This window comes from Ochotona princeps, chromosome 29 (assembly GCF_030435755.1).
Source record: "Ochotona princeps isolate mOchPri1 chromosome 29, mOchPri1.hap1, whole genome shotgun sequence".
Taxonomy (NCBI): domain Eukaryota; kingdom Metazoa; phylum Chordata; class Mammalia; order Lagomorpha; family Ochotonidae; genus Ochotona; species Ochotona princeps.
Window position 1 is genome coordinate 14,829,892 of NC_080860.1, and position 25,915 is coordinate 14,855,806.

The following is a 25,915-nucleotide window of genomic DNA, read 5'->3' on the forward strand; positions in this document are numbered from 1 at the left end:
TGGCCCCATGTATCATTACCTGAGAATTTCCAAGGGAGAACATCCAATTAGTGTAATTTAATTACTACCCACAGTTTTAACTATTTTACCTATAAAGTTAGGTCTATCTTTCTACTTAAAGAAAAACTCAACATACAAGAACTGAAATGTGAAATAATGAGAGTGATTACTACGTTACAAAAGATGTTCTCCTAGAAAAGTGGTTTACTACAAGAATCTTTAGGATAAAAAGTTCTAGGTGTATTCACAGCAATGGGCTACTTCATGAAATTGATTCAAAAACAATATCTAACTATGGGACAATACGTGTATGTTATCTAGACAATATGAAATGTCAATTAACATCATTCTACTTGGCCTTGGAAATTCAGAATTTTCTGACTCAGATTGCCAGAACTTAATTTTTAAGGATGAAAACAGGTGAGAGACTACATTTTGGAGACCATCAGCTGAAACTGCCGTAAGAGATCTGATGTCCATCGATCACGTAGCCGGCTAACTTCTACTCCACCTGGGACTCCCAGGATGCTCTGAGAATACAGACAAAAAAGAGTCCAGGTATAATTTTAAGAGATCTTAAAGAGCCTTTTATGCTATAAATCTCATGACACTACCAAGGCCTTGATGTTTTTTTCATGTTTTAAAATCAATCGCTCTTCTCAACTTCAGAGGTTTGTGGGATGGATTAATATGAAAATGAATATAAACACGTGGGACAGAGCAGGTTTCCACAGTCACTCATTAAGTGGAAAACCGTAAGCCCCACAGTGGCAGGAAAGGTGTGGGCTTTATTCAGTAAACGCAGTGCACAGAGCCTGTTGTGTGATGTCCAACACGTATTTGCTGAGCGAAAGGGTAAGTGAACAGATGAGTTAGTGAACAGGAGTCTCATTCCCCTTTCCTGTCCACACTTGCTGCTTTCTGGTCTGTCTGACTACAAAGGGCCAGGGAGTCGTTTTCCAGATGTGGCTCAGGACGTCTCCAACCTGGGACTTCATGGCAAGCACTTACCACCTTTCGCACTGGACCAGCACAGCCAGGCCTGCGGCTGATGCATGTGGGCAGCGGCTCCTGCCGAGTGTCCCACCATGCCTGGGGCACGGGGTCAAACCAGGTGTTCACCTTCATCAGCATGGTGGGGAGAGGGTGAGGAGAAGCCGATCCTTCCTTCTCACGGCTCCCTCCTCTCTTTGCTAACCATGGTTTACTCCAAAGTGAGAAGACAGGTAGGACTGCCCAGTTCCCAGGTGAGGCGTGAGACTCTCAGGAGCACCTCTGAGATTCCATTCCAAGCTGTCTAAACTAGAACCACAAAGGACACTGAGAAACCAGAGGCAGAGATCCTGGCTGGCAACTAGAGCTGCTTTGAACATAAAGGAAAACGTGGACACTTTTTGAGCCAAAATTGATATTAACATTGACTTCACACAGAAGACTTGCTTAGAAAATAAAGCTAAGCTATTCCTTGTTGTTCTTCAGAAATCTGAGGAGCTTAAACCATTGCTGTTTGTTCTATGGTGGATAAAATGTGTCAGTGCATGCTGACCCAAAAAGGACAGGCCAATCTCTCTCCTCTCTCTCTGTCTTTTTCTCAATCTCCACAAGTTTCATCAGACCTATACAGGGTCTTCTATTGTTCACAGACCCTTCCAGGTAATTCAAATCTCATCTTCCCTGCTTCTCTAAGATAAGTGTTATGCCCTCCACATCCTTTAAAAAATGTATTTATTTACTTATTTATTTGAAAGGCAGAAAGGAAGAGAGAGAGAGAGAGAGAGAGAGAGAGAGAGAGAGAGAGAGATATCTTCCATCCACTAGTTCACTTCCCAAATGTCTGCAGAAGCCAGGTCTGGGCCAGGGTGAAGGCAGGATACCCAAGGTCAAGTTGGGTCTTCCATGTGGGTGGCAGGGACCCACGTAACTGAACCAACATATGCTGCTTCCCAGGCCGAGCAGGAGTAGGAACCTGGGATCAGGAGAGTCAGGACTTGAACCCAGGCCCTCTAAAATGGGATGTAGGCATCCTCCAAGGTGTCTTAACCACTGTACCAAACGTTCCCATCTCTCGGATCATGAAGCTGTTTTCTTGCCAGGGTTCACCCGGCTACCTTCTGTGCTTTGTGAGCTTGACACAGTCTCCCCGGCTTGGTTTTCCTTCCTTGTGTTCACAGATGTTACCAGGATTATGTCATCTGAATACTCATTTCCAGTTCTATTCTCTCCTGTCACTTTAAGTGAATGGGAGTGCTCAAAATCCAACTTCTCCTGTTCCCCCTACAGTAATTCCCTTTCCACAGCTTTCCTTCTGCTTCCAATCACCTAGGCACAACATCTTGGCATACGCTATGGCTTGCTCAGTCTAACCACCACAAATATTTTAGTGGATATCTACTTGTGTAAGGGGTAATACTCACAGATATTACATTACAGAATGTAGCACATATTTGCAAGGAACTCTCATGCGGAAGAGATAGTTTTAACAGTCTAAAAAATATAACTTGTAGCAAGAGATGGGGTAAAAGTGTTAATAGTGTTCAGACAAAGGAAGCAGGTATCATGCTATCAAGAGAGGCTTCAAGCAATGAGTGGCATTTGGAACAATCCTTAAAAGATGGGTAAACCCTAGATGAACAAGTTAGGCATTCTAGGCAAAAGAAACAGCTGAAGGAAATACACTCTGGGGGAGTTGCATGGGGACAGTGGCCAGATTACTGGAGTTGGATGAGCCTAATTCTGATACGTGAGTTGGAGTAGGCCCTGGAGGCTGGGATTGGCGGTGAGGTCAACCCAACCAGTAGGCTGATGCAACAGATGGCAACGAGGATGGGACAGCGAGAGGGAAGGTTCTTTATGCAAATATTTATTTAATGGCCATCAACTTGGGAGTCATCCAGAAAATAAACAACCAGTACTGGCTTTAGAGTAAGTTCTCGGTGGGGATGGTAGGACAAGCTGGAAGTTGTAACTGTCACTTTACACAGGGAAAAGAAATTTGCAGGTGTGGTTACATTAAGGAAATTGAGGTAGGAAGATCATGCTGGACCGTGGGGCCTGATGGGAGGGATCCATAAGTCAGGAATAGAATCAGTGATGTGATGACAGACGCAGAGATTGGAGCAATGCCCTCAGCACGAAAAGGAAGATTTTACACTGCAGAGCTCAAGAGGGTAAGAGCACAAATCTGTTGCTTCAGGTCACTAAATGGAAGGCGATTCGTTCCAACTAACATAGAGAACTGCAACAGTGGGGCAGTCATCAACAGAATTAGGAAGCCAAGAGGAACAGTTTGCATGCAGTCACTTGGACACAAGAGCATGAAACACAGACGGAATGTCCACGGGGCTGTCGGAAGCGTTGACAACGATGCTCAGGCAGCAAAGGTGGTCAGTGTTGGTAGGCACGGTTTTACAAACACTGTGTGCCAAGGCAACAGTCACAGATTGACAAGGCCAGATACACAGAGAAAGAATAGAAAAGGAGCAAGAGGAGCAGGGAGTGGTAAGCTGGTTTTGTTGCTACTTGAAGTGCCCACACCCCATCTCAGAGCACGCGGATTCAAGTCCCACCCCTGCTTCCCATTCTAGCTTCCTGTAAATGTGCACCCTCCGAGACAACAGGTGATGGCTCAAGGACTTAAGTCCCTGCCCTTCATGGCAGTGTGGAAAACCAAAATGGAGGTTGGGGTTTCCGGGTTTGAGCAGGGCCCAGCTTTGATTGTTGTGGGCATTTGGGAGAGTGAAATGGGAGATGAAAGATCTTGGTCTCTGTCTCTATGCTTTTCATGTATGTATATGTACATGTGCATATGTATATAGGAAAGACAGAGCTTTTAATATATATATATATATATACATACATATGAATCAAAACAATTCAAGAACTCACACCTAATGAGTAGTAATACAATAGAAAGAAACCATTAACCACAGTGAGGGGTATCTGAATAATGACACAATGAGAAGCTGAAGAAAGAAGGCAGAATGAAAAAGTAGCTGCAAATGATGTGTGTGGGTGTGTAAAACATAAATTTTAGAAATGAGCAGTCTGTGTACACACGTGTGTATTTCTGTGTGTGAGTGTGTACATGACTGAAAGGAGTGGAAAGATTCTAACCAAGCTGTTACTATTTAGACGTGCTTGTATTCTCAGAATGTTTGGCAAAATCAAGCACACTTTTACAATTTTCAAAAAATTGGTCATTTTGTTTTAAAAGGAAGCAAGAAAAGCCAGTGAAGAAGATGCAGAAAGAGAATCAGGAAGATGAGCAGCAGGATAGTGGTGGCTCACCATGGTCCAGAGAGCTGAGTGTGTCGAAGGGAACTGGGCAGAGGGACTTGGAGCTGTTGGTGACCGCTTAGCCAGGAGATCCCTGTTAATAACTGTCAGCCTCTGTTAGGGCCAAGGTGCCAATCCAACTGCAACGGGCTCAAAACAACTTCAAGGAACTTCAGCTTCAAGTGAGAGAGGGGTCAGCACCTCCTTTTAGATGGGTCTCCTTCAGATAGCTCTATCCTCTTTTGGGGGCATGAGGTGGTCAGGAGCCCCACCAGAGGAGCTGGAGAGAAGCAACCATAGCTGGACACAGGTGCAGAAAGCTTGGAAGGCAAGTTTCACATTTTTTCAAACGCTGGGAGCTATTTCTGCTATTTTAATTTTTTAAATTGTACTTACTTATTTTTGCCAAAGTGCATGCTGGAAGCAGTACCATATGGTGCGGCTAAAACTGCAGCATTGTTCTAGAGAGAGCCACAGTGAGGAGTCTGGGGTTTTGAGTATAAACTCTACCTGACTCTCTCTGACCCTGTGCAAGGCAGAATCTGAACATCTCAGTTAAAGTTAGAAAACCCAAACAGAGGAGGCCAGCGTGGTGGAGCAGCAGATTTGCCTCCGTCTGCACTGTTGACATCCCATATGGGTGCTGGCTTGTGTCCCAGCTGCCCTACTTACAATACAGCTCCCTCTTGATGTGACCGGAAAAGCAGCAGAAGATGCTCCAGGTGTGTGGACCCCTGCATCCGCATGGCAGACCTGGAAGAAGCTCCTGGCTCAGCCTGGCTCAGCTCCAGCTATTGTAGATATTTGGGGAATGAATCAGTGGGTGGAAGATTCTCTCTTCTCTCTGCCTTTCAAGTAAGTAATGGTTTTTTTTTAAAGACCCAAATAGAGATTTACATCTACTATCCAGTGGTAAGACAGGGAAAATGGAATATGAGACTTGAATTCAGCCAGGTTAACAGACTGGTAAAATGACACTACCACCAACAATAAATCAACACTAATAAGAGAAATGTATCAGAATCCAGTGTTTCTGTAAAATATCATTCACAACACCCAGGTATCATCCCATGTCACCAGACATACAGAAACATTAAAAAATGGCTCACACTTAAAAGGCAATGTATAAATCTGTGACTATATTACAAAAAAAGACACTGAATTGGACTAAAGACTTTAAATTGTGTGTGTATGTGAGAGAGAGAGAGAGAGAATGAGAGAGAGAGAGAGAGAGAGAGAGAGAGAGAGAGAGAGAGAGAGAGAAAGAGAGAATTATATCTCAATCAAGCTGTGGCAACAAGTAAAACATGGTGGTCAATCGACTAACTCTAGCTCCAAGATAACCCACTGAGCTTCAGCAGACCAGGCTTTAAGAGCAGCGGTCATTACCAGGCTCAGCTACGTAAATGGGAAAGTACATGCAGTGAATCAACAAGCAAATCTTAGCACAAGAACTGAATGCTACATGAAAAGAATCATGCACAAACTTTAGGACTAACAGATACAAGACAGATCTTGTACAGTGAAGCATTAGCCAGACCCCCAAGGGAAGCCTGGACTTTTTCATTCTCAGCAAAGCCATTGGAGCCATCTGCCTGAGATCCAAGGACCCTGGCCATGCCTGTCTGTGCAAACAGACTGATCTTGGCAGCTCGGGGATGCATATCACCTGCTCAGACTCCAGGGCAGTGAGGGGTGGTGGCTGGAAATGAAGACCCCCCTCTGCAAGTGGCCAGCTACCACTACATAAGCAAGGTCCAGTTAATCTCTGGATGTCACACAGCACTGCTTGAAAGAACCGGCAGTCCCTGCCTCCCCAGGAAGAGGACGACTGGAAGCTTTGTGTCTCCTGGACTCTGCTCCAAGTGCCCGCTCCTTTGATTGTGACTTCATTCTGTGTCTTTTCGCTGTAATAAAGCATCACCAGGAGTACGGATGTCTTTTTTATTATATTACACGCATAATCTAGACTTGTGATAGAGTTCAACCTACAGATCAGGCATAGTAAGAGCCCAACAACAATGGATCTTTCTCCTCTGAAACAGTCAAAATAAATATTAATATTATCAGATCACAATTGATTTCAGGTAATCGAAACTTTTGTTTGTGTCGGTAGGGCAAGGGTCCAGTGCAATAAAAAATTATAGGACTTAAGTAAAGCAGTATTTAGAGGAAATTTCGTATGTTTAACTCTTCTGTTAGGAAAGAAAAGGTTAGCAGGCATTTAGCCTAGCGGTTAAGACGAACACAACCTACGTTGAAATAACTGGGTTTGATTCCCGGCTCCATATCTTGTCAACAGCTTCCTGCTGCTCAGGAGGCTGTGAGGCAGCAGTCAGAATGCAAGTCACTGGATTCCTGCCACCCACATGGGAGAGCTTTGGCCTCAGCCCGGTCTCAATCACTGTAGACACTCGGATCATCAGGAAGTACAGGCTCTCTCTTCTCTGTTTTTCCCTCTTCCCCCTCCTTTTCTCTCCCTCCTTCTGTCACTACGTCTCTCATACAACACATGCTTTAAAAAAAAAAAAAGAAATATTCTATGATTAATGCTCTAAGAGTCAACCTCAAGTAGTCACGAAGAGCGTCCCAAGGAAGTAGAAGACAAAGATAAAAAGATCAGAAAGAAAATGAGCTGGGAATTAGAATCGCTCTATTTAGGAAAACTGGCAGGAAGGGGAAGCATAGTATAAAACACAAGCTACCAATATCATTTTTTTCCCCAAGAATGAAAGAGGGTGATATATATCCTATAAACATAATAAGGGAATAGTATAAACAATTTTAGGCCAATAAATTCAACAACTTAGATGAAATAAACAAGGTTTTTGAAAAACACAGCTAATCAAGATTGACATAAGAGGAAAATTAAAATCTAAACAAACTGAATTTTCTAAACCGCAAGTCCCATGCCCTCTCTTCCCTCCAGCTGACTACTCTGTATTTCCTGACGCCTACATTGCAGAACCTTCACAAGTTCCTGTTCACTGGTGTATCACTTGCCTGATTCTCGGACTGATCTTCCAGCACATTCCTCAGGGTATCATCATGCCACCATCCCTGAGATGGAGCCGACCTGCTGCAGCTCCTTATCTGTCCCTTGTCATCCTTAAAGATATCCTGTTCCTGGGAAAACTGCACTTACTCCTCACTTAACCTCTCCAGGAAACGTTCCAAGCTCCTCTTTCCTTAGAGTCTCTCCCCTCCTGGAGATTCCATGATAGCACAACATCATTAGCACTGTGAAGCAGGAAGGAAGGCTGTTGCTGTCTTAACTGTTCATCATATTTTCACAAGTTAACGATAAGCTCTTTGAAGGCAAGGGCGTTTTCTTTTTTAAAACTTCCTTTCCCATTCAACAACTACCCCAGGATGAGGCGTGTAGTAAGGATTCAGTAAGCGCTGGTCACCTGTTGAAGGCATATACGGTGTAACGCTTACATCTATGGTCCTTGCTCGGACTGCTGGACTATCATTCTGATCTCAAGCCCTTCTTCAGAGCCGTCTCTAAGAATGTGCAAGACTTTCTCTAACGACTCTTTAAGAAGAGGAGAGGGAGGTTGGTGCTAACATGACAAACACACAAACAAACAAACAAAAAACAGGGAGGGGAATGCCCTGGTTTGGTAAGGTAATACAAGTGGTTTGACCTTCTGCACCCCAAACCAGCAGGCTCTTCTTCCCCGTGTTCCTTCCCCACCCTGAACCCCATGGGCACAGGAATGAGCTCAGCTCATACTTCCAGACACATCTGTACCTTCTGATTATTTCATGCCCACATGAATAACGTTAGGATACAAAGACAAAATAACAGCGTCTTCTAAAAAGTAGCCGGTTAGCAGTTATTTATCTCTTACTACTACGGGTCTCAATTGCAACCAAGTACGATCAAGAGTGACTGAAAAAGTTAAAAAGATTCTTTATAAAAACAATTGTACCTTTGTACAAAAGCTGACACTATTTGATAAGATTTTGAGGAAAATTAAGATCTCTCCGGGGAAGAAATTCTCCAGCTAAAGAGATCCTTGTAAGGAAAACTCCCCTCAGACTTCCTCTCACTGGTAATTCTTAGTCACTTCTCTTTCATTTAGGTCACACATAGGGTATTTTTTTTTGCCATCTTTTCATTCCTCTTCTCTGTAATTAGGCAAGCCTGCCTATTCTCCATTAGATGGATTAGAAGGCTGAAGTGGTTTGTTTTCCTAGCATTTCAGAGTGGTGGGTAATCCTTCAAGGACTGTGTGGTTTACAGCAGTCCACACAAATTTATCTGAAGGAAAGACGTGACACAGAGAATGAGATCTTTTGAATGCAAGCACACAGATTCCTACAAAAGCCAGAGGTCCACTTTGGCTGCCTCCAGCCCATGGCACTGATGCGGCACCTTGCAAGCAAGCTTTTGCTTACCTAGATTGGATGACGCTCGCCCCTCTGCAGCGCGGTCTTTGAGATCCTCGGCGATGCTTAGCTGCTGCTCGTGGTACTGTTTGGCCCTTTCCAAATCCTGCATGCACCTGGCAGCGTGGCCTAGGCCAGCGTAGGCCCGCATCTCAATAGCCTTCTCCATCAACTCCTGCGCCAGCTCCAGCACGTAGTTGTGGTAGGACATGGCCTTGTCAAAGTTCCTCCGGTAGTGATAGGCACTCCCCAGGTTGCTGTAGGCCCGGGCCTCCTCTCTCTTGTTTCCCAGGTCCTTCGCTATCTTCAGATGTTGCTCGTGGCACTGCACGGCATTCTCAAAGTCACCCATGGCAATGTACACAGCTCCCATGTTGCCAAGCTCTCGGGCTTCAGAGAGTTCGTCTTTGGACTGCTTGGCGAGAAGCACACACTGTTTGTGACTGGCCAGGGCGTTGGGGTAGTCTCCAATGGCTGTGTACACATGGCCCAGACTGCTCAGGGCTGACGAAGCTGCCTGCAGAGAAATGAAAGAACATCAGAGAATGCCTCTGTTTTGTCTCAGCACAGTTCGTTTCACAGACTTGGCCTCTATCAATCCGGTTCCTACTGGCATTTCTATCAGTGGTCCACAGACCTAAGAGGAACAGATAAACAACACACTCAACAGCAACCCCCACCCCCAACAAAACACAACAATTTAACCACCGGCTTTCTAGACCTTATCTCATGGAAACAGTTTGTATTCCATATATTCGTCTTAAAGATTTATCAAACTTTCCAATGTTTGCTATGGCATTATGTCTCTGTTACTACCTATTAACCTCTGTGACCCAAGAGAATGTTAAAAGAAAACCGAAACTCATTGTTTCATGTGATAGACACAGGACAGTTGCAGGAGAAATCCATGCCTGATTCTCCTCATCCTCTTCCTAAGCAGATGGATACACTAACGGTAAGGGACTGACCCAAGACCCATAGGAGATTACGGTTCTCTTGCCTTTGTTCCTTCAATGTGATTTCACAGGTGTGGGCTACTTCAGCAGGTTTCCAGGGACATGGGTCTCCAGCCTGACAGTGGGTGGGTTACAGCCTGTGCTTCTGAATGGGGTGGCCTCCATCAGGCTTCCGTCAGCCTCACGTCTGCCCCCTCCCAGTCCCGGCTCACCCAGACTCTTCACACTCTGCTCTTTTTACCTGGCAGCTCTTCCAACCCAGCATCTCTTTGTGGAAGGATGCTATCTTTCCTGCCCCTTTATATTGGTAAACCACTTGGCCATTTCTTATCCACAAAATGATTCCATTCCTTTGTGTCCTGCAGGTTTGAATGAAAGTGAGTCTATGTCCGTAGAGTTAACCACGAAAGGACAACCGAGAACACAAAGGGGATGTGAACACAGTTACTAGAATCTCAACAAGTACACAGGGGAGGGGGGTTAGACTCGAGGTTTTCATGTCCAACTCCTTTGCAGAGAACACACAAGGGAAGTTAAAGCTGGTTTGTTTCTGCTTTCTTTTTATTCTAAGAGTTGGAAGTTTGCCGGGCCTTCTCTCCCTTTGTTATCTATAACTAGAGCCCACCAGCCCCCTCGCCCCTTTCTTCATGATGTCCCTTCTTCACAGCATGAAGGGTGTGTTATGTCACAAGAGGGCGAGTCTTCCTCCCCGGGCCCTCCAGCTAGGAAATGACAAGGAGGGGTGCTGCCCCTCCTGTAGTGGGGCGCTTCTAGATGAGATGTGCTCTATGACTGCGTGCTTCTGAATGCTGCTATTAATATTTCATGGAGATTGGGGATTTGCTACACTACTCTTTCTTTGCCTGTGAAATAGCACTTCTTGATCAAAACGACCGAGATCATTTTCACCGTGCTTGAAAAGGCTGTATCTGCAAAATGTTCCACACTGTCTTAAGTTGCTTTGATCATTTCACAGATGTTCCAAACAACAAAAAAATTGATTTAGAAAGCAAAAGCAGGGAGTAGATAAATAGCAGCAAGTTGCATTTTGGTTGTTTCTTTGATGATAAGAGAGCAGAAACAACTCCACTGAGTGACAGTGCTGCAGCCGTGTGACTCTGGCCAACACAGCGATGGTGTCAGGGAGCAGCGTGCTGCTGGGACACGGCCAGGACCAAGGGCCCTGCTTTGAGGGCCTCTTTGGGACTGAGGTTCAGACTTCGGGCCAGCACACTATACCTGGGACTTTCTATGGCTCACCCTCCCACCCCAACATCCTATTGTTTTCCTTCCTTGTGACAGGCCCAGGGACTCAGGAGGCTCCCCTACCTTATCTTTTAGGTTCTTCTCTACCCAGCATTGGGCAGAGAAGACGTGGGCCTCATCGTCTTTCACCTACAAACCTTTACTGTCCTCAAGATAGAACACACTTTCCCTTGTGTGGCTTAAAACAGTCACACCTGGTTCAAAACTGGAGCGCCACCCTTGACCAGCTCCAAGATCTTCACCCGTTTCACTTCTCTTGACCTCGTCTTCCCAGACAGGTATGTCAAGGCTCCAGCAGCAAGCCAGAAACTCAGAGTTTTCAAACACAATCATGAGCCCTTGTCAAAATGTGTAGGAATGTAAATAGTTTACTAGATAGCTCTAACTGGTAGGTGTGGTTGGAGGCAGTGAGCCCTTGAACACTGCACGGGTATGGCTGTAGAAGGCTCCAGGCAAGCACAATAACCCAGGCATCACTGTTCTCAGCAACTTCTGTTTTATGACAACTCCAAATCACAGCTCTGGGATCTTCTGGTTCTGATTCTTCGTGTGTCTAAATGCCAATGGGGTCGGGGAGATGGCGGACCAAAACTTTCTGAACACGAGGAAGGGAAATAGTTGGGTATTTGCCCTGTAAGGTTTGGAGGAAGGGAAGGACGCTACATTAGCCCTTTCCTGGCCTCCTCCAGTCAGCAGGAAGTGCTGTCAGGCTGGGATGCTCCCTGGCGAGGGTCCTGGGAGACCAGCCTCTATGTGGAGAACACATCATAGCCTCTGAAACGAAAGAGGCATGTTGAAAAGTAGAACAGGATTTGGAGTTAGAAGCTCTGGCTGTGCAATCCTAGTAAGCCATTTTGCTTCTTCGTCTTGCCAGCCTTATTTGTGAGTCAATGCTGATACTGCTACTGTGTGTGCTTACAGAACCTGGCCTGGGTTCAGGTGAAGTCAAGCATGAGAATGCCCTGAGTAAACCACAAAGGACCCTGGAAACGCCCCACGCTAAGGTGTGGGAGGGATGTTGTAGGACTATGAACTAGTGCAGCTGAGCTCCGCCACAAAGCACAAGCTGGCAACGGCCACTGAATCCATCAGTCATCTCAGCCAAACGTCTATATTCCTATCAGTTGCCGTAGGAAATGAAGTCCAGTGTTTTACAGCCCCTGGGCAAATAGCATGTGATGATATTTATCAGCTAAGTGAATTACAAATTAATCACTTGTTCCTGTTCCTGTAGAATAAACTCAGATCTAAAACACAGTTGCTAATGAGAATCTGAAGCTCCACTATCTACGGGGAATCAGAGACCCCACCCCAAGCAGATGCTGTATCACCAGCAAGGTTCACACTGCCTCTGTATATTAATCTCTTTGAGATGTTTTTGGTGTTAGAATAGCAGCAGCTGCTTCCCACAGTGGAAACATTTTGGAACATCTATATTTGAATACTAAAATGCACACAGTTATGCTAACAAACTTTCTGGTTGGAGTAAGATAATAGTTTTTTTTTTCCTTTCTACAAGACATAAATTACTCATGTTCTTGCCAAGGCGTAATTTCCGGCTGCTGACTTGGGCTCACAGGAGCCGGTCAACCCTATTGCTCTGGGGCCTGAGCATTCACAGACAAGCCGTGTCTGTCCGTGACGTGGCATCTGAAGCTAGAGGAGGAAATTCGGTTATATTTACTTAGAACACCTTTACAGGCTTTTAGCTTGAGAAATAAAATTTAAACTACTTGAACTATGGCCACATTGATGACGCCGCCATTAAACATTAAATATTATGCTCAACCAATAAACATTAGGCTCACGATCTAGTATGCCTTTGCCCTTGCTGTGTATATTTTTCAAAAGGGTTCTATTTTGTGGGAAGATTAAACATGCAGTAGTGTTATACAGAAAACACTCGACATAATTGCTGACAGATTAACTGCATGAGGTTGGAGAAATTATGGGAAATGCACCTGTGACCAGCATTGGAAATATTGCCTTTTCTTCTTTACTGCCCAAACCCACATGCATCATGCATTCCCTGCCAGTTCAATATCCATAAACCTAAGGTCCTAGATGAACTACCCACAACCCAGTGGGCAGAGGGGCAACAGACAGACATTGGAAATTAGACATGTATGGGTTCAGATGGCATATGTGTGATAATGCATGTTATGTAACACCTGTAAGCCTCCGGCTCTTCATCTCTGAGATGAGAACTAGATAAAGTTGTCATTGAAATGAGCCTGGTTCAGAGTTTGGCAAATAGAGAATGCTCAACAACAACAACAAATTTTAAGTTTCTCTTACTACTGCTGTTTGGTTTTATTCATTTCAAAGAATAATAGAAGATGACTAGAATATGGAATGTGAAGTTATGTTACCACAACATAAAGGCAACATCAGAAGCTTGCTCCACTAGTGGTGTGGAGTATCATCATGTTCATATATTCCATCTATTACTCTTCTGAAAATACACATAGGAGAAAAATTTACTCTCTCTTTAGGGACATTTTAGAATCATTGGTATATATGGCATATAATCTTGATATCAAGGCAATTCATGCCAACTGGTCAAAGTTATACAGGTGTTAAGATGCTTTCAGTCTGTTGGCAGGTTTGTCTGTTCATTCATTCATACATTCAAGAGAATTTTCTAGCCTCACACAAATTTAATTTTTAGTGAAGGAGTGAAGACAACTTAATGTCCACACCGATGTCCAGGACAGCTCTGTTTAGAAGGCCTTGAGCGTATGTTTGGTGAAGGGAGACAGTGCAAAAGCTGCATTTAACATTCTTCCACCATGCAACGTGCTAGGCACAACCTTAGAGTAAACAGATCAGTGGCGGCAGGGGCTCAGGACAGCGGGCAAGAAATAAATAGGTAGAACACATGAAGACTTTAGGATGTTTCTGCCTGACATTACAGCGATGGAGATATATCATGATACACAAGTCAAAATCTGCAGGACAGTCTGACACAAACAACGCATCACAATGTAAGTTACGGACTTCAGTCAACAATCAGATAGTAATATGGGTTCATCAACTGTAAGAAATGGATCATACGAATGTCAGATGTTAATCATATCAGAAACAGAATGGGGTATGGGAAGAGCGTATGCGAGAACTCTACTGTAAATCTACAAAAGGTCTAAAAAGGTTTACAAATGAAAAATAAGTAAATAAATGAGAGTTTTCCTCATTGGAGGAGTGGGTCATCCTAGGAGATGGAAGCAGCACCAATGGAGGCATGAAATCTGCCTGTGGGCCATGATGGAGAGCCGAGAGCCACTTCAACCTGGGAGTAGGAGTTGGCGGCTGACAATGTATGTTTGGGTAGGTCTGTCTGCCCAGCAGTTTGCACAACCTAAAGTATTTTCCACACGTGTTGTTTCATTTGGTCACTGGAACAAAACCTCCAAGTGTGCATTATTATTATACGTATATCTGTTGCGACAAAGCTTGACTCAAAAAGGTAAAGGTTGAAAAGAAGGAAACACCGTGCTTTAAGAGATAAACTCACAACTCAATTCACAACAGTTCAGACACACGAATGGCAGACTCCATCTCTTGTGTTCATTTGACGAGTTCACTATCCAGCCAGCGTGCAATGGGCGCCACGGGAGGGTTAAGAAAGAGAGCGACATGTTCATCTCTACTTACAAATATCATCAAGTAGATGGACCAGGCAGTTCAGTAATATCAACCATAAAATATATACTTTTAAAGCACTTTTTTTTGTTATTGCAAAGGCAGATTTACAGAGAGAAAGATCTTCCGTCCACTGGTTCACTCCCCAAGTGGCTGCAACGGTCAGAGCTGAGCTGATTGAAGTCAGGAGCCAGGAGCTTCCTCTGGGTTCACCATGTGGGTACAGGGTCTCCAGGCCTTGCTGTCCTACACTGCTTTCCCAGGCAACAAGCAGAGAGCTGGGTGGGAAGCAGGGCCACTGGAACATGAACTGATGTCTATCTGGGATCCCAGCTGCATGCAAGGCGAGGACTTTAGCCACTAGGCTACTGCACCAGGCCCAACCACAAACTATTTCACCTAAAATAATGGAATAGATTAATCAGAAAACAATTAAGGGTCAGGAGTGGGTGGCTGTGATGTTGTGGGTTAAGCTGCAGTCTGTGATGTGGGTTTCCCATATGGACTCCAGTTCACATCCCAGCTACTCCATTTCTGACCTAGTTCCCTGCTCATATGCCTGGGAAAGCAGCCAAAGCTCGAATAATTATTTAAAAGAAAAAAGAAGGCAATGAGGAAGATTTTAAGCATTAATGATACAAAGAGTAGTCTTTAGAGCTGTCCACAAATGTGCTGGCTTCTCTCCTTCCAGGCAGATAGGATGGCGAACGCCTGCCTGTGTGAAGTCAGGTGTGGGTGGCTCCGTGATCTCCTTTAGCTAAGAACCTCGAACACTTCTGAAAAAGACTTCAAGAGCCAGTGCATGCTGCTCCTCCATTTTTCTTTGTGCTATTAGTTGTTCCATCAGAATTGATCTTCCAGTGAGAACCATGGCAATATGCAATAGCCCCCTATACCTCATCTATAATAAATATACAGGGAACACAAGGAATAAGCCTTTGCTTTGGAATTTTGGATTTGATTATATGCAGTATGACCTAGCCAGTTCTGACCAATGTACTATTGTGCACAGATGAATAGTTTCATGTTTCAGGCACTATCACAATTATAGCAGTTACAGTTAACAGTGTCGGTGGTTCAAAATTATGTGCCAATCACCGTGGACTTTCGAGTGATAAAACTTTAGACATTTTTACTAAAAAGACAAAGTTGAAGAGAATTGGATACTAATAGTCATACTTTAAGCATCAGTATTGGAGGTGTCGTGGTGGTGTGACCTGTAATGCTGGCATCCATCCCATGTGGTGACCAGTTTGAGACCCAGCTGCTCCACTTCTGATTCAGCTCCCCAGCAGCGTGCCTGGGGAGGCAGTGGGAGATGGCCCAGGTGCTCCGCTGCATTCACCTGGGAGACCAGACGCAGCTTCTGGCTCCTGGTTCCCAGCTGCAGCCTCGCTAAGGCCTGGCTCTTGGCATTTCAGGACTGAACCATCAGGTGCAAGATAGCTGTCTCTTTCTGTCTCTCCTTTTCTCTAACTCTGCTTTTCAAGTGAATAAGGAAATCTTAAAAAAAAAAAAAAAACTGTACTAATTTAGATAGGAAGGTTTATCTGGCAGTGGTTGAGAGAATCAATAGCTCTCCAAACATAAAATTGTAGAAACAGAAGACTGACCCTGTCTCAGCTCTGTGAGGTACAGTCTTCAATGACCCATTTAACGAGTGTTTCCTTGCCTAAAAGTCTACCCTTTAGAATCAAACTGTTAAAAGCACTTCTGTATAAAACGTTAAAGGACGGTCACAAACTTCTGGAGCTGGTTATTAAGTGGTCACATAACACCAGCCGCATAAGGATAACAAGGGAATTTGATAAGCTATGCTGTTGAGTGCCCTGTCCATGGTATTGCCCAATGTTACCTTTAGAAAACGATGCAGGATTTCTTTCAGATCGCAGGAGTTTGACTATGCAGTTGCCATGGTTTTCTCTTAAGTACGAAAAGTCCCATTTGTTTGCTTTCTTTGAGGCATCAGGGCACTTGGGACCCAGCGTGCAGCTTCCTTTACCAGCCACTGGAACTCTGACGTACCTACAGTTCTGTCTCGGCTTCAGCCTAATGTCTGGCCATAATCGCCTCGTTACTCTCATCCCTCTGCTAGGGTTTTGTTTCCTGACCCTACAAATTTTTCTCGCTTTGGAGCAGACAAATAGAACACAGACAACCAAATATCCAGGATTTGGGTAGAGAGAAGGCTTTCTGAATGGGATCTCTAAGAACTGTGAATGCATGACCACAGCATGGAGAGAAAGAGGGGCTTGAATCACACACAGAGAACATTTTAATTACATGGTCTTTGATGGTCTTAAATCACTTCCTCGCCGCACATGCTCACTAATTGGTGCCAAATTTGTTATCATCAATCTAACCAGCTTGTCCTAATGCCTACACTCAGGATTAGAGGAATATCCTGCACTTGTTACTGAAAACAATGATTTGTACATATTTGATTTATTTTCTACCATAATAGTTGGAATAGTTAGTTTGAAACTTTGCTGGGAGGCTGAGAGAGGGCTGTAGGTGATAGTTAATCCTTCTCCATGGAAACCTGTCAGTCTCTCCTAATGCTGTGAGGTCAGAGCAGCTTTCATAATAATTATTTTTTTTATCAAAATTACATTAGGGTTGGAAGAATAATATAATGTCAGAAAGATCTATTACCTAGACCTAAGAGTTGTTATCATGGATGATAAATTATTTATAATGCCCAGCATTAAAACAGCAATGTTTTCAAACTAAGGATTTGTAAATGTCCTTTGCAGATGCAAATGAACAGATTAATAAGGAAACAAGCTTTCTGGTATGAGAAGCTGGGATGACAGATTAGCTATTAAGAGCAATTTATAGGTCATAAGATATGAAAGTTGGCAAGAAACACTACCTCTGCCGGCTCTATAAATAGTAAAACTGCATTTAGTTTCCCAGAGGTATCCTGTTAGACATTTTAATTATACCATAAAAACTGCCAGAATTTATAATGATTCCATTTTTTTTTAAACTTGATGCTCCATGTAAACTTGATGCAATACAACAGGCATCTGTTCTGTGGGCTGTAAATGCCATGCGGCAGCCAGTGAAGAGTGTAGCCGCTGCCCCAGGAAAGAACACAAGAGGCGAGGCCAGGCAGCAGCATCAGAGGAAATGAACGCCACTCCTGCAGGTGCCCTGAGGACCCTCCTCCCTCTTCCACATAGTAGTGCCATCCGCTGCTGTCATGCTGTCCTTCTCTGACGACTTCACAAAGACTTGTAAGCTCCCATGGGCTTGGGAGTTCTACTGAAGGGAGCTGAGTTTGATTCTCTCCCTCACTTGACATCATCAGTTCAAGTTATTCTTCGGAAGTGATTTTTCACTCTTAGTTTTATCCACAGCTTTGGGGCAGGGGGAAGTGGACAGCTAGTTTTCTATGGCACATTTCACTCAAATTTCCTATGCAATGATTCGACCTGGATTAGGAAATATATTCTAACATAATTCTGTCTTAGTCCAATCAAAACTGTTCCATTCCACACTTGCCAGACAACCCAAATTTCAGTGGGCTATAAAACATTTGTTCCGTAGGGGACTGGAATGTAGCCAATCACCCTTAACAGACAGTATTTACACTAAATCATAAAATCTGGCTTTGGCAGGGCAGGATATAATGAGGAAACTCAGAAGAGGAAAGAGATGGAAAGCACATACGTGCATGAGTGCACACACAGGAGGTGAAGAAGACGTGTCTGGAAGGAGGAAGCCCAAGAAAGGCACGGCCCAGCATTTAACAACTGAATAAGATCTCTTAACAGCAAATGGAAAGGGATCTTTAATCCTCACAAGATGTTAGGGAATTAAGAAACAATGGAAAACTTTCCCTTCCACTCTCGGTATAAAGGATATGTGGGCAGAGACCTGCTGAACTGCACAACTGAATGTCCAGGAGCAAATGACCCACAGCCTCCATCCTCTGCACTTCTCATGCCCAGCAGATTTGACCTCTACCCCTGCTGGATGATTTCAAAATCAGGTTTTAGAAAAGGAGAATTGGAATTGGAAGCAGATTTACAGATTATTAATCTACCAGCTTTCAAACTTTATGTAAACCAGGTTATAGCTGCACATGATGGACAAATATCATATATTCTCTCTGACAAAAGGCAACTTCACACATAAGCAAGATCAATGGATATGCGGGTAAATATGGATATACATATATTCACCTGATCAAGTATACCATGAAGAGAGAGACTGCAATATGTATCTCTACTTCCAAATAAAAGATGGGTTCTCAGTGAAGTTATTAAATGTATCTTGACAATAGGATGCTGGATTTTCTACCATTGTCATAAATATTTAAATAGCAGAATGATGGACTTGGGACTGCTGCTAAAGGATTGTACTATTATAACAATGCAGGGGGAATCAGTGGCAGGGGGAGAGGGATGGGGTGGAGGGGAAAGGGAAATCTCTGAACCTAAGAAACTGTATCATGAAAAATAGAAATTTGGGCCTAGTGTGATAGTCTAGTGGCTAAAGTCCTTGCCTTGCATGTGCCAGGATCCCACATGGGCACTGGTTTGTGTTCCAGCTGCTTCACTTCCCATCCAACTCCAAGCTTGTGGCCTGGGAAAGCAGTAGAGAACAGCCCAAAGCCTTGGGATGCTGCACCAATGTGGGAGACCTAGAAGAGGCTCCTGGCTTGAATAAGCTCAGCTCTGGCCATTGTGGTTACTTGGGGAGTGAACCAGCGGATTGAAGATCTTTCTCTGTCTCTCCTCTCTGTAAATCTGGCTTTCCAAGAAAAAATTTTAAAAAATATTTTAAAACAATATGATACAAAATAAATTATTTTTTTAAAAATGCATGTGATGCATGTATTAACTGTATAACTGCTAAATTAACTTGGAGGATTAGAGTTCTCCTTCTTCCCAGGTCACTAAAGGTCATCGGTGGCACCCTGTAGGACTCTTCAGAACAGCCTGAAAACCAAAGACCAGTGAAATCCCTCGACATCAGTAAATTACATCTGTAAATAGAGAAACTAAGGCCGAGAAGGCCAATGCCCAAGGATGACCAGCAAAGTGGGGACCACAGCCCAGGATGTTGGGACTAGGATCCCTGCTGGCACCTTCCTCTATATGTTCTGCTGCGATTCCATCAGGCCATCTCACAGACACCTTGGACCAAGTCCTCACTGCGAGTCTCTGCTACCCTTGTGGCTCCTAAAATAAATGCAAGTAAAAGCCATCACCACCAACTTCAATAATGGGTTAAAAGCTCAGCAGTATCATGGCCTTTTCCCATTCTTTGACCCTCAAACTTGAGCATCCATCCAAACAAGAGAAGCTTTATTGGGGAATCAAGATGGCAGAATAGGGAAAGGACACATTGAAACAGACAGAGAAACATTAGCAAAGGTGAAGCAGAGAGGGCATACTCTAGGAAGTGGGAGACGACAGAATAACAGCAGAGGGGCACCTAGAGACTGATAGACACGGGAAAGCAGTAGAGACAATGGTGTGCTGTTGCAATGACCAGAAACTCCAGTGGCATTCAGCGGGTGGCAATCTGAACTGCCAGAACTTCACTAGCAACAAAGTGGGAAGGGGCATGCACTGGGAGCTCAGGACAAAGAACTGCCCGTCCTGCTGGTCTGTTTGATTTGACCAGGAGCAGAGACACAGTGGCAGGTCCCAGACAGGTGGTGCAGGAATAGGGTGGATTTCACAGCCCAGTCCGCCCTCTAGAGCCAAACTGGGCACCATTTTGTTTAAGGAGACAAAGGCTATGATGGGACAGGACTGTGAATGCACTGAGCTGGGAGTGAACTCATTTCTGGCTCAATGAACTGCAATAACGTGGCATCCTAAGTGTTCCACCCAAGATAGGTCTGGGAAGTCCTCAGACCTGATGGCCAGCAGATTAAGAACTCTAGTAGTGGCACATCAGGCACAATTTTGTATGATGTGGAAAAACCTTTAAGGCTGCAAGGACAACAGTGAGCTGTGCATGCACTGAGCTGGGAGTGAACTTACTGAGCTCATCACATTGCACTGATTCCACATTGAAAATAATACCGACTTTGGCACTGAACGGGTCAAAATAGGTCCTTGTGGCCCTCAGAGCTAATGGCCAGCAGGTTCTGACAAAATCAGCACCACCAACAATCTAGTTATATAGGACTCCTGATGTCTTCCTAATCCTGGGAACTGCTCAAACCAGAAGTAGGAGAAAGGTTGTACAGACAATGGTGCATCTTCAGCATGGTATCACAGGAGGTGTAGAGTGGTAAGCTGGGGCTACGGAGACCATGGTGGAAATCTAACATAAGAATCCAGACCTGGAACTCTCTGGAGGGAGTGGAACAAGTGACTGCAAACAAAGAGCCATGTACCAACAGCAATAAGTAAAATCGAATTGTAGACCTGTGGGTGACACAGCTTAGAAACCTGCCCCAAGGAGAAGAATCTGATAACCAGAAGTACAATGACTAAGAGCAAAAGAAGAGACAAAGGAACGATGGTTATTACTGAAGACTCCCCTGTAAAGGAGCAGAAGCCTTTGCAAACCTCAGAGTTAACTGAGGAATACATAAAAAAATAAAAGATACAGAATTCAAAACACTTGTTATAAAGCTTATTATCGGGCTTGGCAGCGTGGCCTAGTGGCTAAGGTCCTCGCCTTGATCCCATATGGCTGCTGGTTCTAATCCCGGCAGCTCCACTTCCTCTCTATCTCTCCTCCTCTCAGTATATCTGACTTCGTAATGAAAATAAAATAAATCTTAAAAAAAAAAAGCTTATTATCAACAACAAAAGTGTGCAATACTTCAAGGAATTTAAGGAATATGTCACACAGGAAATGAATCAAATGAAAGCTGATATATCAGAAATGAAGAATACTATGGAGCAAAGTAAAAGTACAGTGGAGAGTCTCCAAAATAGAATGAAGCAAGCAGAAGAAAGAATCTCAGAATTGGGAGAAATTTTCTGTTGCCAGGGGGAAACAAAAAGTTGGAAGCAGAGCTGAGTCAAGCTAAAAAAATATTCAAGAACTGAAAGACACTGTTAAAAGGCCAATATAAGACTTATGGGAGTCCCAGAAGGTGCAGAAAGAGAAGCTGGGTTTACAAATGTACTTAATGAAATAATAAGGGGAAATTTTCCTAATCCAGAGAAAGAATTGGGAAACAACATCCAGGAGGGGCACAGAACACACAACCGGGTTGACCAAAAGTGATCTTCCCCAGGACACATGATAATCAAGCTCAAACATAAGGAAAAGATCCTTAAATGTGCATGTGAAAAAAAAAATGTCAATCAGACTCACAGGAGCCCTCTCACAGGAAACTCAACAGGCCAAAAGGGAATGGAGTGACATATTCCAGATTCTAAAAGCAAAAAAATATGTTGGCCCAGGATAATGTACCAAGCAAAGCTTTCATTTGTCTTTGAAAATGAAATAATATTCTTTCACAGTCAAGAAAAGTTAAAAGAATATGCTTCTTCCAAACCTGCCCTACAAATGATACTTAAAGATGTTCTCTTGACAGAGGAGAGGAATAGCACCCAACGAAACCAAAGGCAAATGTGAAGAACATCCCAGTAAACCAACAACAGAAGACTAAATCAATGCACGAACACCCCATTGCTAAAATGACAAGACCAAATTACCACCCATACATATCAACTCTGAATGTAAATGGCTTAAGCTTGTCAATCAAATGTCATAGATTAATAGACTGGATTAAAAAAATAAAGCCCATCTATTGGATGCCTACAGGAGACATATCTCACCAACAAAGATGAATAGAAACTATGCCTCATGGATTCTGATTTTTTAAAATTTCCTCTCTTCAAAACTCTTGTTAAATTCTTTGCTGACTCATAGATCACATACTAGCATCATTTTCTTCAAGAATGTTTTTGATTTTCTCTTCATTTCTTCAGTGACACATTAGTCATTCAGTAGCATGTTATTTGACTTCATGGCATTTTTAATTTTTTTCTTCCTGTTGTTGATTTTGTCTGTGGCTTTCCATTTAAAGGGATGAACAGTCACTGCCTACTGGAGACTATCATATTGAGTAGCATGTTACTTAACTTGATGGCGTTACAAATTTCTATTTTTCTTCTTATTGTTGATTTTGTATTGCGGCTTATTATTTATGGAGATGTACAGTAACTGTGTAATGGAGACTATCATATCCAGATATGAGGATACAATGTAGTATGCATCTCTACTTCCAGATCAAAGATGGATTCCCAATGAAACTAGTAATTATATCTTGACAATAGAATGCTGGACTCTTTGCCATTGTCCATGCCCACAATGATAGACATATGACTGTGTATGAAGAACTATACTATAGTAATAATATAGGGGAACTCAGTGGGGGGGATTTGGGAAGGGGATAAGGGAAATCCCAGGGCCTATGAAACTGTATCATAAAATGATAATAAGAAAAAAAAACAATTTAAAAAGATAAGCTTTATTAGAGACTCCCTAAACTATAATTACATTATTTTAATCAAAAACTCTTATTTTAATCCCGATTATTTATATACTATACCCATTCAAAATTAAATTATAGCAGTTTAAATTGACAAAATATAATTATGTTAAAAATTAATGTGGTGCCCGGTGCGGTAGCATAGCGGCTAACGTCTTTGCCTTGCATGACCCAGGATCACATAGGGATGCCGGTTCTAATCCCAGTGGCCCTGCTTCCCTTCCAGCTCCCTGCTTGTGACCTGGGAATGCAGTCAAGGACAGCCCAAAGCCTTGAGACCCTGCACCCATATGGAAAACCTGGAGGAGGTTCCAGGCTCCTGGCTTTGGATCGGTGCAGCTCTGGTCATTGTGGCCACTTGGCGAGTGAATCAAGGGACAGAAGATCTTCCTATCTGTCTGTCTTCCTCTCTGTAATCTGACTTTGCAATAAAATAAATAAATCTTTTTTAAAATATGGAAAAAAATTAAAATTAATGTGACAATGTAATAGAAGAAGTTTACAGTACTTCCTAAATATATACTGCTTTGCTCTCTAAAATGCTAACAAACTATTTAATCAATGGTAAACTTCGATTATTTTAATCCAACTTGAATACTTTTTCTAAGAACTACTGAATCTGTCTCCTGAAAAATAACAGACCCAGCAACCCTAGGGAAATACAGCGATGAGAACTGTCTGGGTTTGAATCCCGTCTCTTTCGACAACCAGCTATGTTCCCTGAGGGAACTTATTTTCCGTCTCTGTCTTTGTTTCCTTATCTATCAAACAGGAGAAATATTTACCTCCTGGGATGAGCATGACCGTATATTTAAAGACTCAGAATTTTTCCTGGCACACAGCAAGCATTCAATTACTGTGAGTTGTTATTATAGATGCTAAATGCCAATAAAATTGAGTAAATTAAGTAATTTTAAAGTCACATATTTATATAATTTAATCTGCTTGCACATTTATTTAAAATTTAAATGTACCAAATTGGTACCCTCTCTCCCCTCTCTCATTAAATTAATTAAAAAAAAAACCTGAAAAATCTCATTTCCCTTGTGTGGCATTTATCACTGTTCCTTTGGCACTGAAATGATTTGGGCATGCAAGCACATAAATATTTCTTTTTGGAAATCCCCAAAGAAAGAAGGCATTCCAGCAAGATCTAGAAACAGAAAGTAATATGTTGTTCCCTGAAAAAAAAAATTAAATTTTTAATTAAGAACTTATTTTTTTTAAATTGGTTTGGTTTATATAGAGAAGCTGGCATTAAATGTAGGTTATACTGTCAGACAGCATTTCTAATAGTGAGTGTGATCAAAGCATTCATCATGTTAATTTTGATTTGTTTTTCAGAAGCATGGCTGTTTGGGAGAAAAATGAATATTAAAATATGGGCTAACATGCCACAGAAGCAGGTTCTGCGGCAGAAACTGGTGCATCATATCATTTTGTATTTAATACAATAAGAAGAGGTACAGGAGCTAGATGAAGAAATGAACAGCAAAGAATGAGACAGATTAGCTCCATCTGGGAGTGCATGTATTTTTTAAATGTAGTTTAAAGTTGATTTATTAATTTGAGAGATAGTAGCAGACTGACAGTTGACTGCACAAATGTCCACGGTAGCCAGGCCTGTAGCTGAGCTGGGGCAGAAGCTGGGAGTTGAGGAGTACAGCGCACGCCTCCCACGTGTGTGGTTTGCGCTATATACCCGCTGCCTCCCCAGGTCTGCCTTCTCTGAAGGCTGGAGGATGGAGCCACAGCCAGGCACTTCATTCAGGTGCTCCAGCGAGGGAGGTGGCTCTCTTAACTGTTAGGCTAAATGTCCAGGCTGACCTACTTACATCTGTGGCACAGAGTAGGTGCTCTCCAACACTTTAAGAACAAAATTAGTAATCATGCAAATTTTGGTCTACACAGAGATTAAAAAAAGAAAGAAAGAAAATTTTATCTTCTAGGACCAGAAGAAAATATACCAAAATGTATGGTGTAATAATCCCTCCCAACTCCGCGTTCTCAAGCAAAACTTTACAACTCGCTTGTGACCGATCTTTGCTACAGCTTCAGGTGCGTCCCACCCCTGGAGCAAGGGTGTTTCCCAGGCACCGCCCCAGTGTCTGTCCACCCCAGGACTCCCGTTCCTGTGCAAACTTCTCCTCGTGCACTCAGCCACACTCTCGCTCCCTCCTGAAATCTATTACCGTTTGCTTTGTGCACAGGAAGGATGAATGATTGAATAGGAGCTGCCATTATTTTTGTTATGCTACCCTTTCCCCCCACCCCCAGTAACTGCGGTGGTAGAGGAATATAGATTTATTCTAGGTATGATTCATATCTGGGGGTGGGGGAGAATACAATATTAAGCATATCGCTACTGTTCACTGAAAGCCAAGCTGAAGCTGCACCGGTTATTTAAAAGAACTTCACAGTATATTTGCTGACACTTGATTCTAAGACTTGAGACATAGGAAAACGTGAAGAATAAGTCCGTGTGTTGTAGTTTATCAAGTGCTTCATTTACATGAACTCAAATTCCAAAGCCTGTGAAGTATGGATATTTATTCTCATTTTGCATATGAGGAAATGCAGATTAAGCAAGTGGACCACAGGCTTACCAGGGAGGGACCGAAGGCTTACCAGGGAGGGACCGAAGGCTTACCAGGGAGGGATGGAAATGCAGACTTACCTGCCTGCCTCCGAGCCTCTGTATTCCCAGTGTATTGCCCTGCCTCCTCTACAGATCCCACGCTAAGACTGCATGAAGGCAACAGCACTTGTTCTAGAAAAGCCTCAGTATTATTTCCATTTACAATTAAGTGCTTAGACCAGCTTAGCAGGCAGGTGTTTCTAATTTGTAATATTTTATTTTAAAAAAATGGCTATTTTCAAACTGTATCACGAA

The 25,915-nt window shown here is 43.2% G+C and overlaps 1 protein-coding gene across 3 annotated transcripts in view; it reads right to left on the reverse strand.

The window, feature by feature from the left end:
- The window catches only part of TTC28 (tetratricopeptide repeat domain 28), a 502,210-nt gene that overhangs the window by 123,189 nt on the left and 353,106 nt on the right, over nt 1-25,915 (reverse strand). For all 3 annotated transcript variants that reach the window (XM_058656472.1, XM_058656471.1, XM_058656473.1), the window contains one exon: nt 8,683-9,190. In XM_058656472.1, the coding sequence (XP_058512455.1) occupies nt 8,683-9,190 (508 nt within the window). The remainder of the gene's footprint in view (nt 1-8,682; nt 9,191-25,915) is intronic.